This window comes from Sus scrofa, chromosome 1, assembly GCF_000003025.6.
Source record: "Sus scrofa isolate TJ Tabasco breed Duroc chromosome 1, Sscrofa11.1, whole genome shotgun sequence".
Lineage (NCBI taxonomy): Eukaryota > Metazoa > Chordata > Mammalia > Artiodactyla > Suidae > Sus > Sus scrofa.
The window spans coordinates 26,300,918-26,324,584 of record NC_010443.5 but is presented as its reverse complement, the minus strand read 5'-3'; the positions used below and the strand labels follow the sequence as shown (position 1 = coordinate 26,324,584).

General features: G+C 41.1%; 1 protein-coding gene across 1 annotated transcript; it reads right to left on the bottom strand.

Annotated features, from left to right (window-relative positions):
- Positions 7,539-23,331, bottom strand: PERP (PERP, TP53 apoptosis effector). Its single transcript, NM_001244825.1, is given in 3 exon segments — positions 7,539-8,220; positions 11,705-11,845; positions 22,940-23,331. Coding segments are annotated over 3 exon segments (582 nt in total). The 5' UTR covers positions 23,154-23,331; the 3' UTR covers positions 7,539-7,993.

The following is a 23,667-nucleotide window of genomic DNA, read 5'->3' as shown; positions in this document are numbered from 1 at the left end:
GGGCACTCCTAGTGAGAGGTCGCATCTGTTCTTTTCCTAAGTTCTAACAGCCCCGCAGGGAAGATCCCCCCAGAATGAAGGCCAGGAGACATCCTGCGTGGCTGACTTAGCATTCTGAGACCAAAGTGGTTTGTGTCTGCGTGGGGTCAGCCAGGAATTCATTTTATCCTGTCCACGCCTCGAGCCCTGACACCCAATTTCTGACCCCCTAGACATCTTCTGAAGAGGAGATCATTCAATTCATTCAATTCCATCAACATGAAATGAATCATGGCAAATGCCAGCTTCCTGTACACACGCTTCAGCTCATCTGCCTGCCGCATTTACACTGAAACTAGTTTTTCTTGCTTTCCTGGAGTAAAAGGGTTAGGTATCGATGTGTTGGTTGGTTTAGAAGTGAGTGAAGTGTAATTTAAAAATATGAATTTTCACTGAAGCATTTCAATTTAAAACATCCACTGAGTAACGAGAATAGAAAGCGTAAAATGGGGAAACCAAGGATTCATATATAGAACTTGCTTTAAAGTCTCACTTAGCAATTAACTTTTAATGGTTAAATTCAGTTTCCAAATGAGTTCCCTCTTAAAACTTATTCAGAAACACTTGATAATAGCAGGGTAGTTCTCTTGAATCCTTGTACTGGAAAAACTGGCTGTGCAAACTATTATGATTATTTGATGACTCATTATCACTAAGACAATCTTAAGCCATTTAAATCAACAGGATTCCATTTCTTCATCAGAGAACCATCTCTAAACACATACACACACATTTACTTCTGTGTTTTCCTTTATTCCTGCAACTGAAGAGAGAATATTGTCAAAATTAACAAATGCGGAATTGTACAAGTGTAACGTTGTTCATGTGACAGAATCAAAGCCTCTCTTAAGTTCCCTTTTGGCTTTCTTTTCCCACACTTGAGATGTGTTATACTAATTTCTGCCACACCCCCCAAAACACACCCAGATACTTACTAGAATTGAGAAATCCAGGACAATGCACTGGAAAGGTGACAAGCCAAGCCAAGCTCACTGAAGAATGATTTCTAAAAGCAAAGGGCTCTGATCATCCACCAATGGGTCCCAAGTCCAGCCTGTCTCCAGGAATTTTAAAACTGAACCACTCCACAGAGATAAGATAAAGCTATCTTTTGCCCCTAAGAGACCTGTTTTTAAAATGTGGCTGGAGTTCCCATTGTGGCTCAGTGGTAACAAACCCAACTAGCATCCAGGAGGACACTGGTTCGATCCCTGGCCTCTCTCGGTGGGTTAAGTATCCAGCATTGCAAGAGCTGCAGTGTACTGTGGTATAGCTCTCAGACTTGGCTTGGATCCTGCGTGGCTGTGGCTGTGGCTGTGGTGTAGGCCAGCAGCTACAGCTCCAATTAGACCCCTAGCCTGGGAACATCCATATGCCATGAGTGCAGCCCTAACAAGACAAAAAATAAAATAAAATAAAATTAAATTAAATTAAAACAAGGCTGCAAAAATCACGGTTGCAGAGGCATTGGCCACGGTTCCAATTATCTTCTCACTGCATAATTACAGGAAATATTCTTTTTTTTTTTTTTTTTTTTTTGTCTTTTGTTGTTGTTGTTGCTATTTCTTGGGCCGCTCCCGCGGCATATGGAGGTTCCCAGGCTAGGGGTTGAATCGGAGCTGTAGCCACCGTCCTACGCCAGAGCCACAGCAACGCAGGATCCGAGCCGCGTCTGCAACCTACACCATAGCTCACGGCAACGCCGGATCCTTAACCCACTGAGCAAGGGCAGGGACCGAACCCGCAACCTCATGGTTCCTAGTCGGATTCGTTAACCACTGCACCACAACGGGAACGCCCGCATTTCTTTTTTCTGATCAGGAATATTCCACAAAAGATGAGATACGGTGTGTCTATAATTACGTTCTCTAAGTTCTATGTGAATGTCATGTGTTCACTGTAGGTTATTTTTTCCTGTTACACATATTTCAAAATAGCACAACAATGAGGACACGCAACAGTCTATATGTGTACAGATGATTCTCCTGTCTTTCTAAAACTTGTACTTCAGTTAGGACCAGTAATCTGTAATATCAAAAGCAGTACATTTTAGAAAGTCTAAAAATTAGTGCTTTGGGGGTTCTCTGGTGACCTAGCGGTTAAGCATCTGTCATTATCACTGCTGCAGTGGTTTGATCCCTGGCTTGAGAATGTCCACGTCTTGTAGAAGGGGCCAAAAAAATAAAAAATAAAAACAATTTATTAAAAAAATTAGTGCCTCAGAAATAAAGGAATTTTTCTTTTTTTTTTTTTTTTTATTTATTTTCCCACTGTACAGCAAGGGGGTCAGGTTATCCTTACATGTATACATTGCAATTACATTTTTCCCCCACCCTTTCTTCTGTTGCAACATGAGTATCTAGACATAGTTCTCAATGCTATTCAGCAGGATCTCCTTGTAAATCTATTCTAGGTTGTGTCTGATAAGCCCAAGCTCCCAATCCCTCCCACTCCCTCCCCCTCCCATCAGGCAACCACTAGTCTCTTCTCCAAGTCCATGATTTTCTTTTCTAAGGAGATGTTCATTTGTGCTGGATATTAGATTCCAGTTATAAGTGATATCATATGGTATTTGTCTTTGTCTTTCTGGCTCATTTCACTCAGTATGAGATTCTCTAGTTCCATCCATGTTGCTGCAAATGGCATGATGTCATCCTTTTTTATGGCTGAGTAGTATTCCATTGTGTATATATACCACATCTTCCGAATCCAATCATCTGTCAATGGACATTTGGATTGTTTCCATGTCCTGGCTATTGTGAATAGTGCTGCAATGAACATGCGGGTGCACGTGTCTCTTTTAAGTAGAGCTTTGTCCGGATAGATGCCCAAGAGTGGGATTGTAGGGTCATATGGAAGTTCTATGGATAGATTTCTAAGGTATCTCCAAACTGTTCTCCATAGTGGCTGTACCAGTTTACATTCCCACCAGCAGTGCAGGAGGGTTCCCTTTTCTCCACAGCCCCTCCAGCACTTGTAGGAATTTTTCTTTATGATGCCCTGTCCATCGGGACCAGACCCACCTGCTAATGTAACCACGCCCCTGGGATGATTTGGAAAATAGCTCATACTTGTGATGCTTATGAAGTCATGACTCAGGAAGTAAGGGTCTAAGCCAGAGGAGTTCTCTGAAGGAAGACAGTCCAACCGTGAAAACTCAACACAGTATAAACTGTGCTTCTCGAACATGGTGCAGTGAACTATAGAGTTCCTAGGTTTGGGGGAGTTTTTTGGCTTTTTTTTAGGGTTGCACCTGCAGCATATGGAAGTTCCCAGACTAGGGGTTGAATCAGAGCTGCAGCTGCCAGATCTACACCACCACCATGCAAATGCAGGATCTGAGCAGCATCTGTGACCTACACTACAGCTCACAGCAACGCTGGATCCCCAACCCACTGAGCGTGGCCAGGGATCAAATCCACGTCCTCATGGATGCCAGTTGGGTTTGTAACCTGCTGAGCTACAATGAGAACTCCCAGGTCCTAGATTTTTTAAATTCCTTTCTTCTCTTTCCCATTACTTTCCTTCATCTTCCTCTCTCACCCCCAATTCTGAGGAACCAGGAACCCTCATCCTTTACCCTCTGGCCCCCGCACCTTTGTTCTCCATACTTCTCCACAGCAAAAATGCCCAGAACTCAGAGGCCAGGCAGAAGCCTCCCTGGAGTGTGGAGAAGTGGAAGAGGTTGAGAGACCCACACTGATACAGTGGGAGCAGGGGAAGCCTGGAATCCTCATACGGTATCAAGGCCTGTTAGACTGTGCCCTACACACCGCCACAGGGTGTGTTTTGTGTCTATTATTACTGCTGTCATTTACTAGCTGTCTGACCTTGAGAAAAGTACTTCACATTTCTGTGCTTCCATTTCCTCTCTGAACAATTAAGATAATTAAGTTCCTATCAGAGGCTCCAGATGAGGTTTATATGGGATAGTATTTACGTGGAAAGCACTCAGAGCACGCAGGTTAGGAAGCATGGCCATCACCTTTGGGTCCTTCCACTGGACATTTCAGGTGGGATTCTGGTATTGTAAAGGGGGCCAGGGCCAGCTGGCAAGCTCCTCACGGAGCAGACCTCTATCCAGTTCTCCCGATTTACACCCTCCTCCTCTCCCAGCCCTACTATTCCCTGCCAACCCAAGCTTGGCACTTCTTTGGCACTTATCAAGCAGCACAGCTGTGACTTCCCTGACAGCCAGCTTGCGTTTATTCTGGGCAGCAGCCATGAATATGTAGACAATGTCATTCACTTTCCAGCTTCCAAAAATTTGACAAAATCTCTGGTCAGCTGATGTACCCTTCTTTGGTTATGGATTTATTTCCTCTGGTCCTTGTTTACTCTTCTACTCTTTATTCTGTCCTGGTCAGAACTGAGATTATTTAAGAGCGTCCATTCCATCTTGACTCAGAAGCTCCTCAGAATATAAAGATTTTCTTCTAGGCTTCAGGGCTACTTACGCTCATGATAGAGTCTACATGCACCACCTATAGCAGGTCTTCCAATGAAAGGAATATTCTTTAATTCTCAATTAAAGAAAAAAATTCCATCACAATATTAAGAAGGTATTAATTCTTGTCTCTTAAGTGATGAAAATCAACTTGAAATGACATACCAAGAAATAATATCATTTTACCCTTTTTCTTTTTCCCAAGAAAATTTGAGTAAACTAGCAAATGAGCAGTTACACATACAACTCAGAGAACTCTGAGAACTCTGAAGGACAAAGGATCACTGGAATCATTTTTACAGATGAGGTTATGAGACACATGGAATGATAAACCACCCAAGCTATAAACTCCTGCATAGCTAGTAAGAGCCAACGATGGGATGAGACTCAAATATGCTCTTTTTGGGAGTTCCCACTGGGGAACAGTGGGTTAAGAATCCAACTGAAGAGGCTCAGATTGCTGCAGAGGCATGGGTTCAATCCCCAGCCCAGCTTAGTGGGTTAAAGGATCTGGGGATGCCATGACTGTGATATAGGTCACCGCTGCAGCTCAGATTCAATCCCTGGCCTAGGGAACGCCCATATGTCATGGGTGCAGCCATATACACTTTTGGGATATTTCTAGGGAATAAAAACAAGTCAATTCAGCATTTGTGCTTATTGTATTAACAGGACTGTCAGAAGGAATTTGTAGCAAAAAATCAACCTACATTATTAGGACTCTATTTTTCCATTGTTTTCATTCCCTTAAGAAAGGAGAACCTATCAAATGTTGTCAGTCCTACAGTCTGGTTTTGAAGAAAAGTAATTATACTCCATAGTTACCTGTGGGACAACTGAAAGTCCTTGGCATGTTACCTCTTTGTGACATTCAACAGTAAATGGCACTGGGTGTATCCGACTGCTTATAGTGTGACCATGTAATTGTTTGGGAACTTAGAACTGCTTGTTTAAAGGGTAGGGACGCAATATAATTACAGAGTCAGAAACCTCCTCAGCTTTATCTTGGGAAATGGCATGCAATGCATTGTTAGTCTTCATATGGCATCTCAGTCAAATTCTCCATGACTCTCCAGAATTCCCTGGAATTCTCCTGCTCTGTTTATGACGTAAAGGTTCCTGTGCAAATGAATGTGAACTAACAAGGAATGAGGAGCTCTAAGCCAGAACAGGGCTGAAAGAAGCAGAACATTTTAACCAAACTCATGATGCGTTGTGTGTGTCTGTCACAAACACTTTAGGTGAAATGCTTCTGTTGATACAGAAGATTGGGTCCAGGAAATCTGTACTTTTCCTAAATGTGTATCATTAGGACCTAGTGTGTTATTATTGAGAAGAAGAAGAAAGTAGGACAGGAGAACATCCAAAGACAAGATTGCTGTATCTGAGAGTCATTGTCATGTCTAATGGGAAGCCCCAGTTACTGAATCTCTAGATATCCACTATCTTCTTGAATTAGCTGCGCTATTATTTTAGAAGATTTCAACATTACTAATGATCACTTCAAATCCAAAGACTTTTTTTTTTAATTTTGGTGTAAATAATCACCGAGGCAAGATGCTTATGGATTTATGATGAGAAACATTCACCTCAAATTTTGAAAAGCATAGAAGAAAAAGTCACAGCCAAGGACCAACTGGCCAACAGAAGCACTAAGAGAAATTTCCTCATTCTCTTCACATGTATATACAACAGAGTGAAATTAGCCTATGAGCCATGGTGGGTGGAAAAAAAAACTATCAGCTGGAAGATGAAGGATAGACAAGAGGAAAAGAAGTAGAGAAACTGCTTGTGGCCCCATGACCTGAATGGAAGAAGATGGCCTCTCAAGCAGGAAGTTGTGTCATTGAAGACAGGAGAAGGAGGAACTGCCAGCTAAACCACACTAGTGGTCCCTGGCATCTGGACCTACCAGAGAGCTCTGAGTCTGTTCCCTCTGGTGGCAGCACTGGATAAATACCATTTGATGCCTGTGTCCCCGGTAGTGGTCTTGGAGGAAGAAATTCAAGGAGTTGACTACTAGAATCCATTAAAGTTCATGCAACAATTTTTTTTTTTTTAATGCTCACCTAAAATCAACAAGACCCTTAAAACTAAGAAAAAGCAATTTTTCATTTTATCCAATATTCTTACTACTCCACTCAAAACATGTTTTTAAAATTCCCCTTCCCCAGATTTGGGGGGAAAGAAAAAATTAAAACCAAAAAACTACAAACTGGAAACAAGATTAAAACACCTGGTTTATTGGGAAAAAATTCATAAAGAAAACTGCAACTGCTTATTTTTACAACTTACAAAATAATAATTTGATGTATAAAATGAATTGGTTTTCACTGTGTAACTACAAATAGTAAAAAAATAATAATAATAATCCATGGATATATCATATTTGCCATTCAGAGAAATCCCACCTCCCTGAATTCTCCTGTTGCATGTTTTACATAAGATATTTTTACTCTGTTTCTCAAGGAAAACCAGGTTTTTGACTATATTTAAGTTTTTGCTTACAGTTGCAATCTATCAGAAGCTGTGTCTATATGATTAGAGCTGGTCAAGCCTATAATGAAAAATTCAAGCCATTTCTTCCCTTTAGGCTTTTTAGTGTTACTTTTATGACAGGAATGGCCCTCCTAATGCTGTTCTGAACAAGCTAGTCATAGCATCAGGCGTGATGACTGAGACCAGTCCATCTTTCAATCCAATCTACTCTGGTCTAGAGCATATAGACAACGAACAGCACAGAATTACTACTAGAGCATTTTACCACACCCAACCCTACAAACCACTTTAAAGGAGAACACTTCACCTTAAGATTTCACGACTTAAGGAGGCCGTTACTACTGCAACAGGCTTGGGCCAAGAAAGTATACTTTCCTAGATGTCATATCAAGTTCACGGGAAGCTTAGCCCCAAACCAATTATTCACAATGTGATTTGGAAATATGCACAAATGATATGCATTTAGGAAATGATTTTGCTTCTTTAAAGAACTGAAGGCTTGAAAAAATATTTATTTTTTGTATTTCTTTCAGAATATTTGGTCACTGAATTTTTTTTTTTTTTTTTTTTTTTAACCAATATCGCCCTTTTCTCCTTAGTCCTGAATAGACCCAGTCCATTCCATCTGAGAAAAACAGAAACCTGATCGGGTTACTTAAATCTTTGGAAGCCTTCTCATTTTTACCTTATAAATTATATGGTACATTTCATACTCATATTCTTTTACAAATGCATTATACATGGTATGGGTAGATATAAGGAAACGCTGGCATGTTAGTCACTAGGTCATTAGTTCAAAGTAAGTCTTGTTTATCACTACAAAACATATATAAAAGATGAATATGAAACTATAACACCATTTAAGAAATATTATTTTAGCATTTTGACTCTAGTTTAATAACATGAACAGTGCCCCCCAAATAGGTATTCAAGGTATTGTGGGGAAAACAGTTTTTTTCTCTGGACTCCATCTGGGCAGCAGCGATTTTCTTCTGCTCCTTTCCCACTTTAGGCAGATGTGTAGAAGTACCGGGGCTTGGCGTTGCCCAGGAGGTCATCTTCGTAGTTGGGGAGGCAACAGAAGAAGAAGGCACAGCCGATCAGGATAATTGTGGCCGCCCACCCGAAGCCATAGGCCCAGTTATAGATGTAAGTGACAGCAGTGTTGGCATGAAGGTTGAAGGTCTGGGTGTACTTCACAGGGTAAATGACCAAGGAGATGATCTGGAACACAGCTAAAGGGAAGAAAGAACAGTCCCAAAGTATGAATGCATGAATGAATGCATGCATGGTAAAGATTAACTTCCCCTCTCACAACATTTTTGCCTTAAAATAAGTGTTAAATCCACCTAAATAATGCTGATCAAAGGGGCTGGGGGAATCTGGTTAATCATGAGCCAAAAGAGATTACTGAATATTGTGTGTCAGAGATACCTGGCACTGAGCAGAATACTAAATACATGAAATACAGAAAATTAGGACATCACTCCACAGCAACTGGGTAAGCATTATATACCTACTAACAGAAGGCGTGCCAAATTGTGAGGTGCGATGGAAAGCAAGAGGACAGAGAAGAGCCTACTTTTTCATCTTTGCATTTCCTGTGCCAAAGACAGAAGATGATATTTTCAATGTGTGTGCACACACAGACACAGATGTAGGATGCCATATTGACATTCAACAACACACCATTGGAATATTCATTCAGTAAATGAATGAAGAAAGGAAACAGTGAACCTGTGATGCAAACAACCAATGGGAGAATCACCAGAAGCTTTCAAAGAATGAGGGAGTCTGAAGGAAGAATAAACAGAAAGGCAGAGATGGAGGGCGGGGTGGGGAGAGCATTCCAGGCTGGGGATATAGAAGTAAAAGAGGGGAATAATCACTTTGAAAAAGTGAAAGGGAAGATATGGGAAGAAAGCATATGTCCAAAAGATTTCTGAACTCTTTGAAATGAGTCACACTATTACAATGATTAATCATTAATATAATATTAATTACATTATATTAATATTAATGACTGATCATTAAGCGTTCACATTGCTTAAAAGTAAAAGGAGCTTTTATAAATCCACTTTGTAGTCTTTTTCAATGAACGTGCATAATTCTATAGTGCTCTAGTGAGTTTACATATGCTATGCTATGTTATGCATTTTTGTACATAGTATTTCATGTGCAGATGGCCATGACTTAAGAGTACAATCGTATTTTAGCTCTGTGACACTCAGATGCTACTCTTGGCAAAAAGGGGCCAGCTAGCTATGCTCCCAGGATATGTCAGGGAGTGTTTAGCCCTCACTGCCTCTTTTATTTTCACCATAACTTTTTTTCTACCAGCTCCACAAACACATCCTAAACTAGTTTTGTTTCCTTTTTCCCTTTTTTAATAGCTAGAAAGGTTTTTTGATGTTTCCACATCTTGATGTGCTGCTGCTATTTCCCAACTTAAAATGTTCTTCTTTAAAAAAAAAAAAAAAAAAGTTCCCCTGTGGCACAGCAGGTTAAGGATCCAGCATTATCACTGCAGGGGCTTGGGTCACTGCTGTGGCGCAGGTTCAGCCCCTGGCCTGGGAACTTCCCACATGCTCTGGGCACAGCCAAAAAGAAATGTTCTTTGACAATATATGAAGGGAAGTCTCAGTGCAGATCTTAAATATTTGTCTGCTTCTTATCTACTTTAAATGACAAACTCTGACTAGTTAAGTTCGTCATTTACTGCAAATTACTGTGTAAGACACGAAAGTAACCCTTCTCTCATATGCCTAGTAAAAGTATTTGTTATTTACCCATTTGGGTTCATCCCACATGAAGTTCTTATAATGGTTTGGATCAATTTCTATAAAATCTAAAATGTATCAGTGCTCAATTTTTCTGATGTTAACCCAATAATATATACACATCAAATTAAAAATCATCATTGCTGTGAATTACACCTTATAAACCAGGTAGGCCTTATTCAACATCATTACCCCTAAACATGTATTGCGATTTCTAGGCTTTTTATGTTTCCATTAAACACTGACCATTCTACTTGTCAAACTCTGAAGGAGAAGAGGAGAATTAAATTATAAAATGAGAACCCAGGATTAAGCAGGACTGTTCAGCTGTTTATCTATTGAAACTCACCAGAAGGACTTTTCTTTATAACAACTCCTACAACCCTTTCAGTTATAGATGGCAATCACTAGATCTTAATATTTTAATGCCAAGGTGGTCAAAAGAGTCTCACTAGGATTTTTGTTTTAACTGTGGCAAAATATACACAACACAGTATTTATCATTTTAACCACTTGCTAAGGGTATAATTCAGTGGCATTAGCTGTGTAACCATCACCACTATCTATACCTAAAACTTTATCAACATCTGTAATATGTATCCCATTAAATTACCACTGGTAACCTCTAATATACTTTCTGTCCCTGTGAATTTGCTTATTCCGGGTACTTCATATGATAGTATGATTGTATGATCATAAAATGCTTGTCCTTTTGTGACCGCCTTATCTCAGCATAATGTTTTCAGGGTCCATCCATGTTGTAGGATATGTTAAAACTTTACTCCTTTTTATGGCTGAATAATATTCCATTGTATGTGTACACTACATTTTATTTAGCTATTTGTCTGTCGATGAAGACAGGTTGTTTCCTCCTTTCGGCTGTTGTGAATAATGCTGCTACGAACATGGTATACAAATATCTGCTCAAATCCCTGCTTTTCGTTCTGTGTATATATATCTGGAAGTGAAACTGATGGGTCCTATGATATTTACAAGGATTTTTCAATGAATGTTTTAATGTCCTAGTAGTGATTTATATAGGCATCCACCTCGTCTTCTAAGACACGATAGGAAGCTATATCAAATTATTTCTTTGATAAGATCTGATAAATTTGAACTACAAAATACCAAATAAAAATGGAGATGGGATTCAACATTCTTCATATGTTTTGTGATTCCTAGGCATTTCTGATTTTAAAATATTATTTCAGGAGTTCCCATCGTGGCGCAGCAGAAACGAATCCAACTAGGAACATGAGGTTTCAGGTTCGATCCCTGGCCTCGCTCAGTGGGTTGGGGATCTGGCATTGCCACGAGCTGTGGTGTAGGTCGCAGACGTGGCTCAGATCCCGCGTTGCTGTGGCTCTGGCGTAGGCCAGCGGCTACAGCTCCGATTGGACCCCTAGTCTGGGAACCTCCACAAGCTGCAGGTGCAGCCCAAAAAAGACAAAAATATAAATAAATAAATAAATAAATAAAATGAAATAAAATATTATTCCAAGAGTCTCTTGGGGCAGGGGTGTCATGGACATGGGGTCATCTACGAGAGACAGCAGCAGGTAGACTGACAACCTTCCTCACTTGGATGGGGGGGGGGGTCTCCAACACTACCTGAGGCAAAGGAGGAAAGGGATCCAGATCTTAAAACACATCTCTCCTCTCTCACTTCTGCCTTTGGGAACACATTTTCTGAGAACAGATCAGGAACGGTATTGCCCGGGATCTTCTTTGTGGATTGGACATGACCATATGACGTCTACTGCAGATAGGAATAAAGAATCGCTGGGAGTGTCCTGGTGGTCTAGTGGCTAAGATTTGGCACTTTCACTGCTACAGCTGGGTTCAATCCCTGGTCTGAGAATGCAGATCTCACATCAAACCTCTGCATACCACAGGAAACAAACAAACAAACACAAGAATTGCAGACACACAGTCTTACCAGCCAGGGCCAGGAGGCCTCCGATCACTCGCAGGAAGACAAGCATTTGGGGTCCACAGAGGGCAAAGAAGGAGAGGATGAAACAGATCACCAGGATGATAAAGCCACAGAAGAGCATGGCAGCGGCTGCCCTTCCCCAGGCTGCAAGGAAAAAGAAACAGCAATTAAAATAAGACGGACATGCCAACTTTAAAAACAACTTATCAAAGCATCAATAGAAGTTTCTTTCCTTTTCACTACTTATATTTGGGTGGAAGGACAGTTTTTCTTTTGATGATACTTAAGACTTAAAGCATCTCCATATTTTAAGGGAAGAATAAGCAATTCATAGGTAGGACTTTTTTTTTTTTTTTTTTTTGTCTTTTTGTCTTTTCTAGGGCCGCACCCGTGGCATATGGAGGTTCCCAGGCTAGCAGTCTAGTGGGAGCTGCAGCCACCAGCCTACACGACAGCCACAGCAACGCAGGATCCGAGTTGCATCTGTGACCCACACCACAGCTCACAGCAACGCCGGATCCTTAATCCACTGAGCAAGGCCAGGGACCAAACCTGCAACCTCATGGTTGCTAGTCAGATTCGTTAACCACTGAGCCAAGAGGGAACTCCAGGGTAGGACATTATTATACTGATAGAAAGTAATGCCTTATCTCCTCAGCTTGGGGGAAAATGTTTATATTTGCCAAATGAAAGTTAAATCTCATTAAACTAGAGTTCCCACTGTGGCTCAGCAGGTTAAGGACACAATGTTGTCACCATGATGATGTGGGTTCACTCCCTGGCTTGTCTCAGTGGGTTAAGGATCCAGCATTGCCACAAGATGGCACCTTTCACCCCAGCCCAGGAACTTCCATATGATGCACGTGCAGCCATAAAAAGGAAAAAAGATTTCTCAATTACTGACACGAGCCCTAAAAACAATCAGGATGAAGTGGGAACTGAGTTCCAGGTTTGAAGATCTCTAAGGGTAGCTCCAGCTCTGGGTCACGCTGCTCTGCCCGTTGGGAACAGAAGAGCCATGACTCCCAAGCGAAGGATTCCAGCCAATAATTCTAATTGTTCAACCTGCACTGATTTGTAAATCTCTTCCCACCAACCTCTCCAAGGCAGTAATTGACACGCATGGAGTAATAGCTCTGAGACAGGTGCGGGGCTAAGAACCTTCCAAGCCTTAGCTCCCTGAATCCTCACAATAACTTTTTAAGGTTCATATTCTGTTGTCAGTTCTATTTTAGAAGTGAAGTGATAGTAGGGCTTTGAGAGTTCAAATAACCTGCCCAGAGCTACACAGCTGGCAAGCTGATATGACTTCCAGCCTGTCTGAATCTAGAACGTGACTTTTTTTAGACATAATTTAATACTAGAAAACGCATTCATTTAAAGCACACAGTTCGCTAGTTTTCACTATAGTCACAAGGTTGTATAACCATCACCACTTACAATACCAAAATTTTCAGCATTCCCCCCAAAAAAACCCCATGACCATTAACAGTCACCTCCTTCCTTCAGCTTCCAGCAACCACTAATCTACTTTCTGTCTCTGTAAATTTGTTTATTCTGGACATTTCATATACATGGAATTATTTATATACAATGTGGCCCTTGTGACTGTCTTATGCTTTCACTTCGCATGTTTCAAGGTTCACCCGTGTCGTAGCAGCATGGATTAGGACTTCATTGCTTTTTATGACCAATAATTATCCTCTTGTATGGACAGCCCACGTTATATTTATCCACTCATTCCTTAATGGATGACCAGGCACTCCTAACCAATTCTCTTGCTTGCATTTGAAAAGGAGAGTTGTGTTAGAGATGGTTTTACCCTCCTCTGACACAGCTCAGCTGGCAAACACATCCTTGCTTAATTTTTGGTTCTTGGACTGGTCAATGTTACACAAAGACAAGGGCCAGCAGAAAGAACAAGGGCTTGGGAGCCAGCTGGACCTGGTTTATACCCTGCTTCGACCGCCTATCAGCCACTGTCAGGCTGCACACGTCAGCCTTAACCAAGGCTAACATGCCTTATTTCAAGTTTATTATGAGGATGAGAACGCTCGCGTGAAAAGTTACAGAGCTATTAATTCTCCAGCTCTCAGTGTTCAAAAACGTTCTCATGTATGGCTATGCCTTTCTCCAGCACCTCAAGTTTTCATTTTATTCCACGCTCGCAAGGTTTTACACTGTCACTCAGTTCTCCACTGCATAGTTACAGCTTCAACTATTAGAGACAAACTTAATCCAGTGCCCCTGTTCCCTTCTCCAGCCCCCCATCCTCCTTCCACATTTTCCTCTAGATTTATGAATAACAGGGGCATACAGGTAAATTAAGAAGAAACATGCTCAGTTTTGTTTTTTTTTAACCTGCTCAAATCTTATGTTTTTATACAAATTACCCTTTATTGGCACTGGTCAGGATGGGGGTGTGACAGGCCATGAGTGGACCTGGTTTTATATTTATAATTTGTATTACTTTCCTCCAAGCCTTGCTCTTCCTGTGAGATCAGTGAGATTTTAGGACCAAGGTAAAATAGAAATGTTTCTTTTAAAATAGACACGGATAGAGCCAAAATAGGAAACTAAGTCCCTTTTCCTCACTTTCGCCTTATTCTTTGAGTAAGGTAACTTTCCGAAGAAGACCATGCATTGAAAAGAACATTAATTAATCAGATCATCTCAAAGTCTAGCCCACAGACCACTGGCTCAAAGTCATCAGTGATGCTTATAAAAAATACAGATTCTTACGCATCACTCCAGACATGTTGAATCCAAGCTGGAAAGGTAATGCCCAGGAATCTGCCTTTTACTAGTATTTCTTACATTTATACTAAAGTTTGAGAACTACTAAGATAGATGATTAATCCCTTTATAAAAATAGATGAATGGAGTTCCCGTCGTGGCACAGTGGTTAATGAATCCGACTAGGAACCATGAGGTTTGGGGTTCAATCCCTGGCCTTGCTCAGTGGGTTAAGGATCTGGCGTTGCCATGAGCTGTGGTGTAGGTGGCAGACGCAGCTTGGATCCCGAGTTGCTGTGGCTCTGGTGTAGTCCGGTGGCTACAACTCCGTATTAGACCCCTAACCTGGGAACCTTTATATGCTGTGGGAGCAGCCCTAGAAAAAAGGCAAAAAGACAAAAAAAAAAAAAAAGATGAAAAACAGATGCAGCATTGCCAAAAAGAAGAATATGCTTTTCAGTATGCGATCCACCATCACTATAGTCTATAGGTTTTTATGGCTACTGCCAATCATTAGATTCAATTAAATATAAAATCATTAAATTCAAATAAGCAGACATTGATTTTTTTTTTGAGTTCACAGGTTTGAAACTCTTCAATGAAAAGGCAATATAGCTGTATAAGCATGCAGAGGAATGCAAACATAATGAAAATCAATTGTATAGCAGAATGTGAATTTTCAATAAAAACAGGAAAACCATCCTAAGAAGGAGCATATTTGTAATCAAAATCTGTCAATCACAGATTAATGTTTTAAAAGTATAGCTGAATGAATTATGTATGATGTTGCCATAAAGAGTGGTATCAATCCTTTTACCTGTTTATTTGAGGAAGATTAATACAAAGTTAGATTAGTGCTACTACCATTTCCTCTGACATTACAGCTGAGGTGTAATTTCAAGTACTTGAAAGGAATTGAATGAAATAGTAAGCCAGAGTTCTCTTGTGTCCAAGTGGGTTAAGGATCCAGAACTGCCACTATAGCATCTTGGGTAGCTGCTGTGGCATGGGATCAATCCCTGGCCTGGGAGATTCCACATGCTGTGGGCATGGCTGGAAAAAAAAAAAAAAAAAAAAAGCCAATTCATCTAACCTAAAACCAACAGAAGTATGTAAATGAAAAAAGATCATTTAAAGAACTTGTCCTATGCTATGTTAAATCAACTTAATCAGCATCTTGCTTATTTAAAATGCTGAGTCTAAAGGAAATCAAAATTAAGCAACACTTTGTCTGGAGAAAGGGTGCCTTGTAAGTAGAACATGTTAAACCTGTTCCTTGCAGCATGGAAACACCCAAATTGAATCATTTAACTATCATTTAAGAGAGAAACCGTGACATGGTTTTGAAGGTTCTGACTGATGGATAACATTTGTCACATGGCAATGACTACTTTGTTGTAAGATGATGAGATGGATTCTACCAGGTCTGAACAGGGTCCTCCCAGCTTAATATTCTGCCTGAGATGGAGACCAACAGCCAGGAAGACTTACAACATGGCATTTCTCCATGACATACATTTTGAAAAACTAAGCCTATATGCTAAGTACCTTTGGTCTCCCTTAATTACCCAGGATGAGTCTATATCTACAAATTTATCCAACCCTTTGGGAACTGCCTATATTTTTATATTATACTTTGTTCTAAATTAGACCCTACTTACCAAGCCCAATGGAAAAACATCAATTTCTAAAACTTACCCTAAAGCTCTTTCTTTCATGATTCAACAGATGATCCTCAGTTCTTCAAAGGGACAGTCCATCTTCACCTATTCCGTCTGTCCTTCATTAATATTTTAACACTAACTTCTATGGCCTTTCCTAATCTTTATTTTACTGGTATTTCTTACATCCATACTAAAATGTAAGAACTAAGATGACTGATCTCCTTATAAAAACAGCCATAGCATTGTCAAAAAAGAAGCATGTAACTTTCAATATGTGACACACTGTCAACTGTAGTCTCAATTCTAAAGATTTTTTTCATGCTACTGCCAATCATTAAATTCAATTAAATATAATCATTAAATTCAAACGAGCAGAATGTGTGTGTGTGAGTGTGTGTGTATAGGGGAGTGGGGGAAGCTTCTCATTGTCAATTACCTTTCTCTGAATTAAACCACAAAAGCATGCTATACTCCAGATAAACCAAGTTTCTATATAGGAATGTTTTGTTTGTCTTTTTTGTTCCCTTAAGGGAAGCTAAATTTGATGTCTTGCATATATATATTTTTATAATTATATATATAATGTATTCTATAATTATATATATATATATAAAATGTATTCTGTCATAAGTTTATTTTCTAAGTACCACATGGAGAAATCCATGTTATCAAAGAAACCAGCAACATTATAAATCCACTTTTAAATAAGATTCATTAAAGATCCATTTAGATGAAGAAAGGCTTATCTAATTTTACCATCACTTGCAAAGATTCAACATTACATCAGCAATACAGAAGCCATTCACTGGCCACTAATGAAACTCTGAGTTTTTCCTAGGAAACATTTTTTTAAGTTTTCTGTACGAGGAAGAACACTCTAACTTTTTTTTCCAGAGATTACATACAAAAACCCAAAGTTACAAGGCAAATATAGCTAAGAAAGATCAGTAAGATCAACTGATAGGAAAAAAAGAGTAAAAATAAATAAATACCTTGAATATCAAGCTAGAAACCATAAATCAAACTTAAGCTTGGAAAAAGAAAAAAAATACTTTTATTTTAAGATAGGAAGACCATGACTAATATTGTGGATGATATTTTGGAGACTGTAATCTTTCACCCCAAATTAGTATTTCTTTTAATGGACTTGCTGCATTCTTCAACAGTTTTACACGTGGGTACCAAACATTAACCAAAACAGTCTGTGGCTCAGCCCCTTACTCAGTGCCCTGCAGACACCAAACTGTCACCCAACTAAAAGTACGGTCCCTTCCCAGAACAAAGGACTCATCTATTAACAATACAGAAAGCCCCACCTAGTGATTCTGAGATTGTGTCAGATTTCTTCCTATAGTATCTATAGCATTCTTATGTCATCCACAAGCAGAACTGAAAACTGGATAAGCCCATAATTGGAAAAATTTTTTAAAAAGATGCTATCTACAAATAAACGTCAGCATGGGTGGATGATATATTCAAAAAGACTGTTGCATATTCAATGAGGAAGTGACCTGCTGCAATATAGGCTAGAGTTTCTGAAACATAAATGTACTTATGGGAGTTCCCGTCTTGGCGCAGTGGTTAACGAATCCGACTAGGAACCATGAGGTTGCGGGTTCGGTCCCTGTCCTTGCTCAGTGGGTTAACGATCCGGCGTTGCCGTGAGCTGTGGTGTAGGCTGCAGACGCGGCTCGGATCCCGCGTTGCTGTGGCTCTGGCGTAGGCCGGTGGCTACAGCTCCGATTCGACCCCTAGCCTGGGAACCTCCATATGCCGCGGGAGCGGCCCAAGAAATAGCAAAAAAAAAAAAAAAAAAAAAAAAAAAAGACCAAAAAAAAAAATGTGCTTATGAATCACCCGGTGGTGACCTTGTTAAAATACAGATTCCAACTCAGTAGGTGGGGCCCTAGACCCTGAGTGTCCAGGACCTTCCCAGATAACGCTCATGCTGCTGGTCCACAACACATTTGCAGCAAATATCTAGAGGATGACTCGTGACAGGCCTCCAAAAAAAATCGGATATAGTTAGAAGCAACTCTGCAGAACTTTTGGAAGGCAGGCAAAGATGGGCGCAAAGGGAGAAGGATGGCAGGGTCGCTGGGGAGAGATGCCACAGTAGGTGTGAGATTCTTCACATGCTCTACATTTTCTCCTGAAACTGAGCCAGATGATAACTCCTTCCCCTTGGTTTTTACAGAACAGTGATATTCTACCCCTTTATGGTCTTGTAAAGTCCGAGTGGGGAAACCAGACTACACAGGAAGATGCGGAAGTACAGGGAATTGTATGTGAACTCAGACAACATAACCAGCATCAAATCGGGGATCGACCCTCAAATGTTTGAAAGTCTGCCCCCTGGAGGAAGGCTGGAAAGACGAATTTACAAAGAAGTACTTTTCAGCCCTGCCGTGTCAGAGAGGTACTTTTATTTATTTTTTTTTTATTACTCCATGAATTTATTACATTTATAGTTGTACAATGATCATCCCAGTCCAATTTTATAGGATTTCCATCCCACAACCCCAGTGCATCCCACCACCCCCCAAACTGTCTCCTGGGGAAACCATAAGCTTTTCAAAGTCTGTGAGTCAGTATCTGTTCTGCAAAGAATTCCATTGTGTCCTTTTTTCAGACTCCATGTCAGTGATAGCATTTGATGTTTGTACTTTTAAACAAACAGCATCATAAAGAGAACAAATTTAAGTTGCTGAACAAAGATTAGAAGCTTAGGAGTTTCCGTCGTGGCACAGCGGAAACAAATCCTACTAGGAACCATGAGGTTGCAGGTTCAATCCCTGACCTCACTCAGTGGGTTAAGGATTGGGCATTGTGGTGAGCTGTGGTATAGGTCACAGATGTGCCTCGGATCCTGCATGGCTGTGGCTGTGGCTGTGGCTGGCAGTTGTAGCTCCAATTTGACCCTTAGCCTGGGAAGCTCCATATGCCCCAGGTGCAGCCCTAAAAAGCAAAAAAAAAAAACAAAAAAACAAAGAGAAGAAGCTTAGATCAGTCATGGGTGATGTTGATGGGTCGGCTTTGGAGAAAGCTTGAGTGGGTGTGCTCTAAGCCCTCCTAACTCTAATGGCCTAGGAGTCTGTGCCCCTTTACAGGGAGAAAAGACAAGTGATGTCACTAAAAAAAGGATCTGAGGCTCTCCTGTGGTTACTGCTAAGCACAGCAAATGTGGAGTAAACTGGGCAAGATCACTGGTGCAGAGACTTCTATACTTTATAAATCAAAATATATATATTTATTATGAAAATCAGTTGAGGGGCCAACTTTTTGTTTTACTGTGTAAGAATGTGAACACATGCCTGCAAAGATTCATCTATCTACTAACGCCCAATTTCATAAAATAAGAATATATGAATACCTCACCCTGCCCCCCCAAAAGGCCACAAGAACGTAATCCCAAAATGAAATCCTTTAAATTGAATTTAGCCTCATGTAAACCTACTAACTTTGTACTTATCCTTCTCCTTTCCTGTGCATTTAAGAACCACAGGGCTAGATGATCTAAAAGTATTTCATATAATAATCTGATTCTTTGACGTATCCAAGGCTGATTTTATGCAAGAAAACATTCAGTGCCTGCTATGGTAAAAATGAGTACTTGTGAGCTGAGATCTAAGGCAAAGGCTCTCCAAGGCCGCCTCTCTGATCCCCACTGTCTTTCCTGGAGCAGAAATTCATCTCTCTTATCCCAGTAATTTATCCACAAACTTATTTCCATTCGTCTCCACCCTGAGTCAGAGCTTGCTTAGGACTTGAAATCTACATCCCTGATGCTGAAAATATCCTCTTGAGGTACACTTTCCTAAAACTGGAAAAGAAAGTGCCGGCAGTACACAAATGGTATGTGAGAGCATGGATTCAGATTTAATTTTGCATTTTATTTATACATGAAATTTGCATGATCATTTTAGTGTTTAAATGTAGATTTTTCTTTTCCTGTTTTGAGAAATGGAAACCATGATTTTTTTTTAATTCAAACAAGTATTTGTATTTATTCAGTTGTTACGATTATGTAAAAGGAAATATTCAGTGTATAATTTGGCTCATTGATGAGGAAAATGAGGTGATATGGTAATCTGAAATTCTTTAAAAAAAAACTGTTAACAACAGCGAAGAATATAACATTCTGCTTTTTACATAATTCTAAGGAACTAGTTATCTTTATTAAAAACATTGATATTATTGAGCATTATCGCCAGTACCTGCCAGGAGTAAACTACCTATGTCTTTGATACCAAAATGAACATATTAATATCATAAATATCAGGTAATAAAAGAGAGCAGAGCACTTTGTAATCAAAAGGTATACTTTCTTCATAGTTACAATGGTAAATCGCAAGGTTTATTTTCTAGTACATAGAGGAAGTTTTTAAAAAGTGGATATATACACTTAATTCTCTATATTGAGATATAATTTTAATTAGAGTCACACTTAATTCTCTATATTGAGATATAATTTTAATTAGAGTCATCCACCTTACTCCTTGTTGTGTCTGTATATACGTGGGAGTATGTGTCAACTGCTCTGAGATAAAGTATGACCTCATGTGAAGGTACTGTTTTCGGCAAGACCTAACTGAAGCTATCTGAAAATCTCAAGAGTTCAGAGACGCCTAGATAATCGTTCCATGGTGTAGGAACACACAATTTCTACACCTGTAGAGGCAAAAGTAGCCACGAGTCCAGGGCAGGAGACAGAGCAGAAGTGTAATAACCACTCCACCTCATCTCTGACTTTAAGAGCCTGGAATGGACCGCTGCTGCTGAGTTCATGGCCATTTTCTTCTTCCCACGGTCACCTAATGACAGTGACTGCGAGGTTCACGATCTGACTCTAGGGCTTGAGCAAAAGCCATGTCTAGCACATAATTCGCACTTGATTATCTTTGTAAAGGTCACAGGAATAACTAAATTGCAATGCAAAGGCCACCACCCATTTATGAAAATCAGAAAGGTAGTCCTAGATTCCTGGAGATTTACCTGGCAAACCAAACTTTGGAAAAGACTAATTTCTATATCAAACTGAAACATCAACTATATGCTGGATCCGTGTTTTCTTTACAATTAAAAAAAAAGTTAAGGCTTTAGACTCCTGTCTAATTAAAAAATTAAACTGAGAAAAAAAAACCTGCCTACTCCCTTCTATATACAAAGCACTCTATCAGCCTGAGGTTGGAAGAGCCACACCCTTGGAAGGTGAGTTCATCCTGCACCTCAAGAAAAATAGAAACTGCATTGTGTGTGTTTCCCAAGAGGGCTGTGGTCACAGCCAGAGCCTTGCAGGCCAGATCATGTCCCAGCAAAAGTGCTGATGGAGGTTCTGCCTGCATCCCTCTCCCCTCCGGCAGGGCACTAACCTTCCTAATTCATATGCTGAGGATCGCTAAATAGTCTTTGAATCTATATTATATTAGTCTTTGCAGTGAGATATGATTATCAAAGTCTGTTTAAAACCACACTTATTTTAAGCAGGCCTATGAAGTCCCATACAAGATACTGAACTCCAATGCATTTTAACCTGAAGATAGAAACAGTATTTCAAAGGAATTCCCTTCAAAAACCTAAAAGCCTTGGGGTAACACAAACCCTGTCATGCATGATGTTTGGGTTTTAAGAGAGGGAAAACAGACTTTAAGTAAACTAGGAATCCCATTTACTCCTTATACTTTGCCTCCTTTGGGGGGAAAATTCCTTGTGCGAACTTCCAAATAATTCCACAGTGGATAAAATAAAGCACCAAGCCCCCGGTACTGGGCCCCACAAATAGAGTTTGGTTCGAAGCCCTGGGCCACTTCCGGGGGTGAGGGGCAAGTCAAAAGGTCCTAGCAGAGAAAGGAAGAAAGCAAGGTCCCCTTCTTTGTCGGTTCAACACTGTTAAACTCAGGTGGTAAGGCCCCATTCAGCAGTAGGGGGCTTCAAGCTTCCGATTACGGCTCTTCCTTAAACTACCCCCCGCCCCAACCCCACCCCCACCCCCACACGTCGCGAATCACTATGGACCCCCCAGCTGTTCTTCCCAACCCCCAGGGAGCAGGAGGTGGCCACAGACCAGAGCAAGCTCCTCTCCAGCCACTTCTACTAACAACTTAGGCACTGAGGCTTCCTCCACGCTGGAAAAATAACACTCTGCAACAGATCAAATTTATCAACTCTGCTTCATTTCGCTGGCGTAGAAGCTACGTTTGCTTTTTAGATTTTCAAATCAGATTACAATAAAGTTTTCTAAACAGCAAGGCCGGGTTTCAACCAAAAAGACACTCCCTAATGAGAACTACCCTGAGGCGTTAAACACTGCATAACTGCTGAAATTATCACTGCTAAAACTTTAACCGAAAAGGCTTTTTCAAAGGACGAGCAGCTTTCTCTTAGTTCAAGTTAAACGAATATTATAGCAATATTAGGGAAGGTACGCGTTTTGAATACTTAAATTTTAATGATGAAAAAAGAACCAGAGGAGGCTGAATGGGAAGAAATTTCAGTAGATCTCCAAGAAAAGTATACTTTGTTCATTACGTCTACTCAAACTCTTTTCAAATGGCTGAAATCTTTTTTTTTTTCCTCTGTACCCACAAATCCTACGAAAAAAACATAGTTTGAACAAGGGCTGTTTTCTTCCAGTGTCGAGCCTTGATCACTCAAGGCTTTATTTTGTTCGGGTCGGATGATGAACCTAAACTCTAAAGAGATTTCTGTCGAATCGGCCATGAACCCGACTCTGTTTAGTCCCTTCTCCTGGGGCGGCTTTCGCAGGCCGCGCACTCCTAAGGCGCTGGCGCTTCCCCAGCGGCAGCCAGGAGGACTTCCCGGAGGCGGCGGCACTCACCGTAATCCATGAGACTCTGGCAGCCTTCCTCGTAGGACCCGCTGCCGCCGCCCTCCTGAGAACACTTCCACCACAGCGAGGACGTCTGGACATGGTCGCTTGACTGCAGCCAGCCGCGGCCGGCCAGCGCGATAATGTCGAAGGCAATGGCGCTGAGCAGCAGCAGGGGCAGGATCCACCTGCAGCGCTCGCAGGCCAGGCCGCAGCGCAGCATCTCGACGGTGGTGGCGCGGAGGAGAGGAACGCGCGTGGCTCGGATGCAGGCAGAGAGTGGCCCCGGAGCGCGGGGAGCGCGACAAAAGGGAAGAAGCCGCGGGGAGGCGGCTCCGGGAGGACGCGACTCCCGGCTGGCCGCGGGGGCGCGGCGCCGGCCCCACCTAGATTCCGGTGACTCAGAGCGCGCCGCCCCGACCTGCCCGGCCGGCCCAGGCGCGCGCGGGGGAGGCGGGGCCGGGCTCGGGTTACACCGGGTGGGTGAGTTAACCCTGCCCTGGAGCTGCGGGGAGCTAAGGCCAGCGGCCGCACAGCCTCGTTTTCCCCTTACTTGTGTCCTTTTCCCACCCAACGCTTTTCTTCTCAGCGCTTCAACGTGTACACATTTTAATCTGAGCCATATCAGCTAAACACTTAATCCCAAAAGTGGAATCATGGTCTGATTTTCAACTGTACTGTATTTAAGTTTCGAGCCCTTTGAGATGGGTATTCAAATTGCACCTGGGTCATTGCCG